This window comes from Zeus faber (assembly GCF_960531495.2).
Source record: "Zeus faber genome assembly, chromosome: 3".
Classification (NCBI taxonomy): Eukaryota; Metazoa; Chordata; class Actinopteri; order Zeiformes; family Zeidae; genus Zeus; species Zeus faber.
The window spans coordinates 6,567,492-6,579,790 of NC_137190.1; the positions used below are offsets into that span (position 1 = coordinate 6,567,492).

General features: G+C 49.1%; 1 protein-coding gene across 1 annotated transcript in view; it reads right to left on the minus strand.

Annotated features, from left to right (window-relative positions):
* The window catches only part of cdh8 (cadherin 8), a gene marked incomplete at both ends in the record, with an annotated part of 95,242 nt that overhangs the window by 56,604 nt on the left and 26,339 nt on the right, over positions 1-12,299 (minus strand). Inside the window, one exon of the mRNA XM_079997092.1 lies at positions 2,835-3,129. Within this exon, the coding sequence (XP_079853218.1) occupies positions 2,835-3,129 (295 nt within the window). The remainder of the gene's footprint in view (positions 1-2,834; positions 3,130-12,299) is intronic.

Sequence of the window (12,299 nt, forward strand, 5' to 3'; positions counted from 1 at the left end):
GCGCTCTGGGCGCGCTCTGGGCAGAACCCCCAGATGTAAGTTATTGTATTTTAACATATGGCATAATTACTTTTTAATACTTTCCAGCTTTGTGTGGCTGTGGAGACTTGTTCATATCTACCAGACTTCACATCAATATCCGTTTATTTCCTCCCGGCCTCCCCGCTGACATTATTAATATTCCGCTGCTCAACATGCTCCCAGGAACACGGTCAAGCTCGGCACGAATCCTCCTTTTTACTGCGACGAAGACCGAGCTCCATTGTAAGAAGAAAAAAAAAAAGGAACCGGTGATTTATGGATATGGAGACGGAAGATGAAGGCCAAAATTAGTTATTGTTTGTTTGTCCGGAGCTTTTCATTCTTCTACTAATGCCGTGCCGCCTGAGAAAAAAACAATGTAAAAAAAAAAAACAACAACCAAAAAAAACGAGTCGCTGAAAGGGAAGCCTTTCAAGCCGACAACTGAGCATTCGTGAATGTTTAATTAATCAGCGCTGACAAAAACGGCAACAACAATCAACAAAGACGCCGCGACTTTGACTCTTTTTCCCGGCGTCGCGTTCCCACCGGCAAGTCGCCGCCAAGCGCCACTTTGCTCCGAACGCGCGAGGAGCCTGCGCTCCCTCGCCGCCGTGCAGCGGGTTCACACAGCGACTTCCCAGACGAAGCTTGTTTACATGGGTATTAGTGTGAGGCGCTTTGTTCTTTTTCTGTTTCGTTTCGGGGTTTGTCGGTCGTTTGTTCTTTGTTGTTTTTGTTTTTTTTGTTTTGTTTTGTTTCACTTTCACAGCGAGAGGTATCTGATAAGAATCGGATTAAAGGACACACACGCGAACCGCCGCGGAACGGATCCGACGCCGCGCTGAACCCATATTAGTTCGAGGAAACCGCTGCAACTTCTCCGCAAGCGGGTGGGGGGGGGACTCAGCACCCCGGTCTCATGCTTTTCCGTGATCATAGTAGAAAAAGATCACGAAAATTGATCTGTTGATGTTGATTGACGTTTTTTGTGCGACACATAACGAAACCTATTAATTTATTTGAATGGGAGATTTTTACAGACACAGAAGGGGCACGGGGAAGGAAGTAGGAACAGATATGTACACAAATACTGGTTTTGCTTTTTCTCTGTTGAATGGTCTATTAAATAGGGATGTAGGGAATGAATTTACTACGTAGATACAATTAAACCGGATATAAATATCAGCGTTTGTGCGCCTGTGTACCCATCAGCCAGTGTGGTAAACAATTCCATGGTAACAGTGAGCTCCACCAATCAGAGAGGTCGCTGTTACACTTAGGATGGTGGGCAATGTCGTACTCCTCCACGACATTGTGAATAAAACATGTTTTTCATAAACAAGGTTGATATCATACGGATTTTGGCTTCTACAGGAGCTAAAAATTATTCTATACATAGCGTAATTAGGGCAATTATTTATAAACGTTTCAAACGCTAATGCTAAAAACTAACCCTGAAAACTTCAAACACCACAATGCTTCAGCATTTTGTAATGCATCTTGATGCAATGGCCTCATGGGTGAAATCGCGGTTTTATTATAAACCTAAAAAGGAAACTAATTTATGGGTGAAAAACGACGCACGTCTAGGAGAGAAAATGCGAACCCAGTTTCCCGCTTATATTTCATGATAGTCAGAAGAGACATAAACCCATGCATTTTAAATTTGAATACATCCATGCCCCGTGCCCCCCCCCCCCCCCCGCCCCCCCACGCACACCTTACGGCGGTGGCGTAAGGTTGGGAGGTTAGTTTTAGTTTTTGTGTACGTATCAGCGCCACCCGCTTCATTCTCCCCATTCAAATGAATTGATTAAAATTTTGCTTCGTGTAGCGTGAAAAAAATCGGACAATCGTATCCAATTCAATATGTCTATTTTGCCCCCCACCCACCCGGCACACCCGGCTTCGTGACACGAAACAATAAAAAAGACACAAAAAAAATCTCAGTAACAAGCGCTTTGGCGACCCCGAGCCACACAATGTCAAAGTGGGCGGAATGGCCGAGCCCCAACCTCCCTCCCTCCCTCCCTCCCGCGCGACTTGTGGAAAACCCTTTCTACAAGGATCCCGCTGTTCCCGGGTCAGCGGCGAGGCCCCGGCAGAGCGGCGCCGCGCTCCGACTCTGAGAAAACTCTGTTTGAAATCTCAGATCGGGCGGTGGTCATCGGGGCGCGCGGAGGGAAAAGGTATGCGAATACATGAATATATCAGCATAATGCCAGACATAAAACATTCAGGGGGGTCCTCCGGCTCACGGGCACGGCTGCAGGACTGTGAGCCATTAGCATCGGGAACAAGTGGATGACAGCTCGGCGCCGGCGAAGGTGGGCGCTCGCGGCTGCAGATGTTTTGCCTCTGTGTTTAGCTCCTTCTTCCCGGCTCGAAATGGCCAGAGCGACTAAACACACTTGTGTGAACGCCGCATCCATGGATATTTTTCACACTACACCTCTGTATTGATGCCATCCCCTTGATTGGAAAAAGACACAAAAAAATAACTAAATAACAAAACGCGCCCATGTATATAAAATGTTTATGATGCCAATCATGGAATAATCCACCCTGTTGTTCATCCTTTGCGCGGTCATGTGGGGGAGTTACGTCAAAATATCGGCCGCGTCATTTTGCCCCGAAGGACGGCGCTGCACGGGGATGCTTTAATCCATCGAAACGTTGGTACGTTTCCCTTCCAGATGATCTCATACCGAGCTCCGGGGGGCACGACATTGGACAGGGCAACGTCCCCCGGAGCCCGGAGCCCGGTGCGCCAGCGACCCGGAGGGATCTCGCCCCCAGCTATGACTCACCCACTGTGGACATCTCCGGCACGGACGCCCGGTACGGGCCCTCGATGAACTGCGGCGGGTTGTCGTTGATGTCCTGCACTTTGATGATGAACTCCGACGGCGGCTCCAGCGGCTCGTCCGTCTTGGCGTTAATGACCTGGGCCGTGAGCGTGTACTCGGCCTTCTCCTCGCGGTCCAGCCTCTTCATGGCGTGGATGTCGCCCGTCATCTCATTGATGGCGAAGATGGTGCCGGCCCCCTCGCCCGCCAGGACGTATTTGATGCTCTTGCCGCCCACATCCAAGTCTGTGTGCAGCTAAAATAAAACAGAGGGCGAGAGAACGAGAAAGGGGGAGGGGGGGGGGGGGGTTTGGGGGGGTAGAAGGCAACAACCCGTGAGTGGAAGAGTGCGATCAAATGCGCAAATAACAGATCTCCAATCGGTCAGCGCTCGCCGGGCGTCGGAGCGTGCACGCTGCGAATCCAGACGACGGAGCGCGTCGGCGTGGGCCGGGGCGGGACGGAGCGACCGAAAGCAGCGCGAGCGGACGTGGTTCAACATGCACTTTGCTCAATGAGGCCTGCGGGGGATAGCCTTCTAAGTGGAAACGCTCCTTCGCCTACGTAGCGCCTCATTACGGGTTGCAAATTGATCGTATGGACGCACAATGCGCCGGAATCTTTCTCCCTTAAGTGCGAAACAACGAAAAGAGCGCAGCCTTTAGAATGTCGACGGAATTAGAAAAAGAAAAGAGGGGGGGGGGGGAACGCGCCGAAATACATTTTTTTCAAGGTTTTGAAGAGCAGAACGGGGAAACGCGCAACGCCGATGAAACGAGAAAGAGCGAGAGAGAGAGAGAGAGAAAAAAGGGGGGGGGGGACTAATCCGCCCGGTTTCCGGACAATGCAACATGCTCCTCATTATTATTTTTCTCACACTGTCATTAGCTCACAAAGCGGCGTTACGCGCTACGCCGAGCGCTCCCACCCGGCCCGTCGGCCGGCGACGACTAACGACGGCGGGCAAACATTCAGACACCAGCTGGCTCAGGGACGGCGGATCTGAGGAGCAGGGGGGTGACCGAAAAAAAACAACAAAAAACTAGAGGGCGGAGAGCCTGACCCCCACCCAAATACGTAGATAATGATGGTGGCGTCAGTGATAGGGCCCAGATTTGGGCGCTGACGACCGGACAGCGACAGCCAAATTAGAGGGCGCGAGGTTAAAACAAAGTTAAGACCCCGGTGCGAGAGAACAGGCAAATTTTTAGTTATTTTTATTTATTTTTGTTCTTGTTTTGCTTTTCTTTTACTCACCAGAACCTGGAAATAAACCCATTTATCCCCGAGGAAACTCGCTGGCTTGCAGAAAAGAGGGCCAGGGAAAAAAAATAAATGTAAATAATAGGAGAGAGTAGCGCGAAGCAGAACATTTGCAAATTCAACGCGGTCGGGGCCCGCATACGCGGCGTCGCCCGGCGGCGCCTTGACGTCCCCCCTCGTGCACGCGCCGACGGCGCACGGACGGACGGGGGCTCGCGTCCGCGCATCCAGCGGCGGGGTTTTTTTCTCCCCTGCCAGGCGGTTGGGCGGGGGGGCCCGGCGGGGGGGCCCGGCGGGCGCAGGGCGCAGGCGCAGGCACGCGACACTTGAATAACAGCGACGCCCAAAAACCCACCATGATCCCGACCCCCGACCCCCGCCCTCCAACCCCCGCCCCTGGCGCCTCCCTCCCTTCTCCTCGCCAGCCCCCTCTCGCCCGCCCGCCCGTCTCTGAGGCGCTGTTTGTAGACACTGACAAAGCACATTCGCTTAAATTGTCACACCTTGCACTTTTGTTTTCCTAATTGTGCCATCATTTGGGATGAAAGATGCAGCTCATTAACACACACGCCTCGCAACATCCTGCGCACGGAAAAACCCTTTAAACGAGCTCAAATTAATGACGGCCTGTCATTTTTACACCCCCCTCACAGCCTGACCGCGGGGTGTGTGTGCGTGCGCGTGCGTGTGGGCGTGTGCGTGCGTGTGTGTGTGTGAATTTCGCAAGCATAGGTTAATAAATGCACATGTGTTTATTTTCACTTGTATACACACATAAAAAAAAAAATGTTAAAAAATGAAATGAGCTCGGACATTAATCGCGTTGCGATCACACAGCCGGAACACCTCGCTTTACTTTCCAAATCGGGAGGCGACTGAAATCGGACAATCGTCTCCAATTCAATATGTCTATTTTGCCCCCCACCCACACGGCACACCCGGCTTCGTGACACGAAACGATAAAAAAGACACAAAAAAAATCTCAGTAACAAGCGCTTTGGCGACCCCGAGCCACACAATGTCAAAGTGGCCGGAATGGCCGAGCCCCAACCTCCCTCCCTCCCTCCCTCCCGCGTGACTTGTGGAAAACCCTTTCTACAAGGATCCCGCTGTTCCCTGTGCGCGTGCGTGTGGGCGTGTGCGTGCGTGTGTGTGTGAATTTCGCAAGCATAGGTTAATAAATGCACATGTGTTTATTTTCACTTGTATACACACATAAAAAAAAAAAATGTTAAAAAATGAAATGAGCTTGGACATTAATCGCGTTGCGATCACACACCCGGAACACCTCGCTTTACTTTCCAAATCGGGAGGCGACTGGCTGCCTCTTACCGGGGCCTTTGCGTCGGTGCCGTTTCCATTGGGGGGGGGCTCAGTTTTCCCTGTCATTACTCATGGCAGAACATCACACCTTAATTCCCGAATTTAACCTTTGTATCAGTGCAGTGGCGGTATTCCCGTAAAAAACAAACAAAAAAAAAAAAAAACCCAATACTGAAGAGCACGATCATCTCCCCTGATCCAAGTTCTCTGATCCAGTTTGAGTCCTTAACTCGTTAAAAAATAACTGTATTCACGCAATGAAATACTCATTACTCAATACTCATCAATACATTTTCTGGGTTCTCCTGCCGCCACGCCTGAGCCCTCAGTTCACAGAGAGGCTTTGATCCATCGCTAATTTAGTTAGAGAGCTTTAAATGAGATGATTTTAGCGATTTTCTAGCGCGGTGGAGCGCCGCAGGGGGCCTCGCACGCGTGGACATCCCGGTCTCAAACTCCGACCGGTTTTTGATTAACACAGGTCGATTCAACACGTACAATGTACATCGAAAAGATGTTGGAGCCTATGATAATAATAATAAGGAGGATTTACTCTGGTTTGCATTACTATTATCCTTCCACCTCCCTACATCGTCGTGAGCCTCGTGGCCTCGCGCTATCATGTTTGCGCTCCACCGCAGCTGCTTCGCCAAAAACAGTCGTTCCCCGGTAAACACCGTGACGGGAGCCCCGAGCGCACGGGTCCCAGAGCGCGCGGGGCCCAGAGCGCGTGGGGCCCAGAGCGCGCGGGGCCCAGAGCGCGCGGGGCCCAGAGCGCGCGGGGCCCCGAGCGCGCAGGGTCCGGGCGCGTGGGGCCCGGCGTAACACTGTGGGTGAAAAACAGCTCGGCTAGAAATTTGCGCTTAGAAATAGGCAGAGCGAGCCTTGACGGGCTCGGGCCCTCGGTAATAACACGGTGTGCTTTGAAGCCGCCGCCTCAAACGTTTGACATCTGGAGCCTGAGCGTCACACAGTACAATTACCAGGGTCAGACAATCGCCTGACAACGGCTCCTGTCATTATCTGCATTGCCCAGGCAACCGTAACAGCACCGGCATCTCAAGACGTTGATCATAGAGCTCAGTGATCTCTTATTTTCCCTTGGAAAAAAAAATAATAATAATAATAATGTTTTCAACGTCATTGGTCGGTGGTCTGGACACACAGGTGATCTGGACTTTGGGATTGTTTGATTGCATACCTGTTTGGTTGCTCGTGCTATGTGTCTTTTAAATGTAATTTCTGTGAAAAGTCTCAGTTCTTTATGTAGGGATGGCATGTGAGGCCTATAGCACTGATTCCCAACCTGGGGGACCCGGGGATCACAGGGCAGGGCCTCGGGACGACTTGAGGCCTGACTCCTAATTAAAAATATTGGTTGAAAATTAAATAAATAAATAAATAAATCGACATCTGCGTCAGTTTGAATCCAAATGAACAATGAATGAAGAGTTATTATTGAAGTCACAGTAATCCATGACTCCGTGACTCCATGTCATGATGGGCTGCACGGCCTAAAACGCTCGCTGTCTCCAACATGAAAATGCAAGCGGTCCAGACAAAAAACACCTCCGACGCATTAAAAAAAGACGTTCAGACTCCGCCCCTGGAACCTCTGGAGCCATTTATTTATTTTTAGCTCAGCATGATGATTACAATTTAGCTTATATACAAGCACTATGCAGTGTACACATATATACATACATATTATATATATATATATATATATATATATATATATATATATATATATATATATACTGTGACTCTGCCAGTTTTGCTCCACATGAAATTGCACACACACACACACACACACACACACACACACACACACACACACTCACACTCACACACACGCTCTACAGCTACAAGCCCCAATCAAGGCAGCATGGGACTGCTTATGCTGTCAGCGGAGGAGGAAATATGTCAGTTGTCACTGAAGAACGGCTTTTTATGGCAATCACTGGAACAATCACTGTATCCTAATGAGGACGACTTTCTCACCCCTTCCCCGACTCCCTCCCTCGCCTTCCCTCGCCCCGCCCTGCCTCCCACTCATGCCCCCCCCCCCCCCCAACCACCTCTTGTCAACAGCAGGCTCTGCACACTCCAGCCTAACAGTAAGCTTTACACGGGATTAATGATTCCACTCCTTGTCAGGGCAAGTGCTGGATGAGGCATGCGCTCCTCCTTTGCATGTAGCGGCAGGGGTGGAGGAGAGCGAGGGAGAGAGACAGGGAGGGAGGGAGAGAGACAGGCAGGGAGGAGACGCTGTCATCACTGGGAGGCAGGTTATCTCACTCAGTCACTGCTTAGATTATTCTCATTACTCATTATCCTCACTGCAGCTCTCTGAGTTTAAGTGTCTGCAGAGTGTGTGTATATACAGTACATACATACTCTGTGTCACTTACAGTCTATACACTGTACCGTATATACTGTATATACTTTCACTGAGTAATGCCACTGTATATATACATATATGTATATTATATATTAATCTGTAAAGCCTGCAAGTACTATCTATTGTCAAGGTTTTTTCATACACACAGAAAAAAAAAAAAGTTTATTTAAGTTTGAGCCTGTTGAGTTTTTCAGGAAACCATCAATTCTGGACCCTCGACCATATTTCTTGGTGAATTTATACAAATGCTTAGGATATGAGTACTTTATGAGTACCACTGTTTACGTTTGGTGACCAATTTGTACCACGGTGATTGAAAAATCAGTACGTTTCTGTACAAATTCTGTGCAAATGTTGCCTCGACAGGGCACTGCTGGCGCCGCATTCCTGAAGGTCCTGATCTTTATTTTCTCAGAGCTTGTGGAGAACCCCTTCGTGGCAAATCCAAACCCACACTTGACGTGACATGCAACAGCTGTATCGACCACATTTGTTTTTTTCATAAATCAAAAGCGACGTGGCTGCTGTGCCAGAACAGATCGTCGTACAAGCGGACATCGCCTCTCGTAACAACGTCATGAATATGAAGACAGAACGTGCAGTCATCACATGTTCTTATGTAAAATGTATGGTGCGCCCAGGGCGCCCAGCAACGTGAACTAGTTTACATCGCGGCTCTTGCAAAGGCCAGATGTTGACCCTTTTTTCTTTCTGTCTAAACGCATTGGATGATTTAGTCCAAGGCCCCAATTATCTTCATCTGGTCACCGTCACCCACCCTGCCATAATGAATCCAAAGAACTCATTCCAAGAGGCCTTTGTGATGAAATGGGGGAATTAGCGAGAAGAAATTCATCGGCAAAATTGGTAAAATTAGAGCTTTTTCTCAAGCCACGCACGCCCTCGGGCAACAGTGGCCCAAATTGTTTCTTAATATAGAATTCGCTCAAAACCCGTCTGGAAAAGCTAATCCAGTCTCTTCACATTTATGGGATTTTGATCCCGTTAATTACACCTACATTAATAATGTGTATTTCTAAATATTGCAATAATATTTTGAATGTACGGAACAGATGGTGCGCTGCATGATATATGATGCACTTAGCTATTCTTGGAAAGTTTTCCCACCAGCGTGTCTCAGTGCACATTGTACAATGAGAGAGTTTTATTAAATCAGACCAGAAAAGAAAATCCCTTCTGGCACGAAACACGACACACGTTGCTTTACCTGAACAAAGAAAAGGGCGTTTCCAGCAATGTTCAGAGGGCGGCCAATCACAATATTTCACACCACATTTAATATCCCATGTTCCTTGTATTCCCCGGAAATAAGTACATGCAAACTTTTTCTCTTTTCGAGTGGGAGGAGGTTCATTTTTTAAAACATCCGACAAGCCTCCATTTCCTCACTAAACTCATAGATAATGCATCGATTTGCTGGGAAACGCGGCTCCGGTACGTTCGGCTACAGTATTCTGTGCGAGGTCACGGGTGCGTCGCAGGCTGTTTATGGGCAGCGGGAAAAGCGAATTCTGCCCGGGATGTTTTTTCCCCCTTTGTTCATTATCATTTCAGACACCCCTTGTTCATCCAGACAATGGATAAGAGATGGAGTTGGGACCCAGAGACAAGCAAAGGTGACGCTCTGTAATTGAAGCCAGCGGAGTTCAGAGAGGGGCCGTGATTACAATCAGAGCTGCAGCTCCGGGCGCCGGAGCCCTCTCACACGCGCTGGTGTTTTCTGTTTTTTTCTTCTTCTTTTTTCTAAAAGAGGTGAATGATGGACAAGCCCCCCCCCCCCCCCCCCGGACAATCCGGAATTAGTGAGCAAAAAAATAAATAAAACCGAAACGTACAATTTGTGCTGCTTTCGATCCCGGGGTCAAACGGGGTTAATGCCGTCTCTATTGGTCCAGACTCGGCGGCACACGTCTCATTTACTGTCGCATTTCGACGACCGCTGCGCGAGATTGAATTTAGAGTCAGGAGCCGAACGCCAAAAACATAGTTACCTTAAGTATCGGAGGGCCACGCAATTTGATTTAGTCACCCATGAAAAGCTTTTTTTGTTTTCGACTGTGGTTGGAGGCCGGGTGCATTTCAGTCTCGGCGCGGCACAACCGGCAGGAAACAAAACGGGGAATATATTTCTGCATTGTGTAAATAAAAGCGTTCTGCGTAATGGAGCTTTTAAATCGGCCCAGTGTTCTCAAGCACAACCCGTCGTCTCCGGCATGCTGCCGCCCCGTAGCGAGAACAAAATAAGCGGCGAGGGGATCAGCGCACGGCAAAAAAAAAAAGAAAAACGCGCGCCGGCCGCGTCACCGGCGGACACTTCAAACCCGGCGATCGTTAGACGCGCGGCAGTAACCTTTGGCACCGGGCGACTCCATCTAATCCACTGCACCCTGACGTCGCCTTCTCCTAAGCCCGCCTTGAGATACTGTAAGCGCCGCAGAACTTCGCCGGAAACCTGGGAATGATTAAATGATAAATAAGTAAAGGGGGATGAGCAACAAGAGCGGGGCGGCGCAGGGCGCACGCTGCGTGCTAAACAGACGGAGATTCCTGTTGCATTAACCTCCGCCGCCGTCCTCGCCCCCGCCCCACGAGCCCGGGCCCATCCGTATACTAGGCGAGCCCCGCCGGAGGGGGGGGCGGTTGGAGGGATGGGGGAGGGTGGGGGGTCGGTGGGTGAGAGAAACAAAACAAGCATAATCAAGGAGTGGCAGAGTTTTCCCCCTCTCTTCGGCATGGCCGACCTAATCAAATAACGGGATGGGATTGATTTCTCGAAGGTGCAGATGGATCCGCGGCGAGTCCGATTCAGCTCCATCTCCGCTCCGTCATGCGGGTTTTCGCGGCCCAGATGGTGCTGACCGGGTTCGTAATTCATATTTCAACCATTTTACTCCCCGCCCACCCGTTCCCCCCCGGTCTCTCCCTCCCTCCCTCCCTCCCTCCCTTACTCTCTCACCTTCTGAAAGCTCTCTCCTTTTTCTCTCCTTTCCAATGATTCAACAACCGAGTGAATGGGATGGCTCACTCATCTGTAAAACATGTCGGTCTTACGTAATGTTGCTAAATGTCGCCGGCGCCACAGCCTCTCCTCTGAGTTTGTCGCTGGCGTTAAACTGTTAAACGGTGCGGCGGAAGCCCAGTTGGTCTGGTCTCAAAGTGTTAGAAGATAAGGAGCAAACTGCCGAACGCTGAATCGTCCATTCAGCACTACGCCGTCCATTGATAACAAACTTTCCAGCTTAAAAGCGAGGCAAGTGCTTTAGGATTTTTGGAAAAATGATCTGAGGAAAGGAATATTTTCTTTAATATTTACAAAAATCTTCATTATCTTTATGGTTCCCTTGCAGTACTTAGTATATATAAGTATATATATATATATATATATATATATATATATATATATATATATATATATATATATATATATATATTTATAAAGGGCGTTTCCACACAGTAGGTGTGCTTGTGTGTTTCCTTCCACAAGGTGCAGAACTGGCATGAGGCAGAGAGCGATTCAAGGAAGTTATATACAACTACACATATATATGCAAACATTTGCATAATTGGAAGACATTCAGTGCCGGAGCGGTTCTTTGGGGCTCATTCCTGCAGGAAAATGCAGATGTGCTCCACAGTGCCTGTTCAAGCCGTCAGAGCCATTGTTTCCAACCTGAGAAGCCTTGCAAATTACCCAGTTTCAATGCCAACTGCCACAGCCAGAAAGAAGAAGAAGAAGAAGAAAAAAAAAAACGAAAAACATTTCTGGTGTTGAAATTCAACGAGGCATACGGTTTTTGTATGGGGACCTGAATAATGGGCTGGAATGAGCTGGGACGTGATTGGGTGCTGGTGTTAGAGAAGCGTAACCCTGCGGTAAGCCTGTGAACGATAGCCGGGATTTTTCCTGGTTGTTCCTGTTGCTCGTCGATTTCACTGCAAAACCTCACCTGAGCACTTCGCCGCTGCCTGCTCCGCTCCTCGTCGGCAAAAAAGTAAATCCGGTTCCTTGCCAATGTCACTTTCTACCGCGTGCTCCCTTAGCGGCTCCGCGCATCTTGAGCTGATGGGGGCTGATCGCTAAAAAGCCGAGTGCGAACGCGGCCAAGACGCGTTGGGGCCGGATCCAAATGTGATTTTTCAAAACACTTCTGGTGCGGTGCTGGAGCGGCATGAGCGCCGTCTCGTCGCAGCCCAAAAGATCTGCTTTGACGCGCGGCACATCGGCTCGAAATTTGCTTGTGCAGATACTGTTTGTGGCTGTAGCGCCATAGAAAATATATGGTCGAATCTTAAAAATAAATTTCACTGGGATATTATTGTCTAATATTTCCGTCCGCAAGCAAAGCTTTGAACATTAGAAACGAATATATAAATGAGTAGAAAGGTTTTCGCGCACCTTTCACAGCCGACGGTTC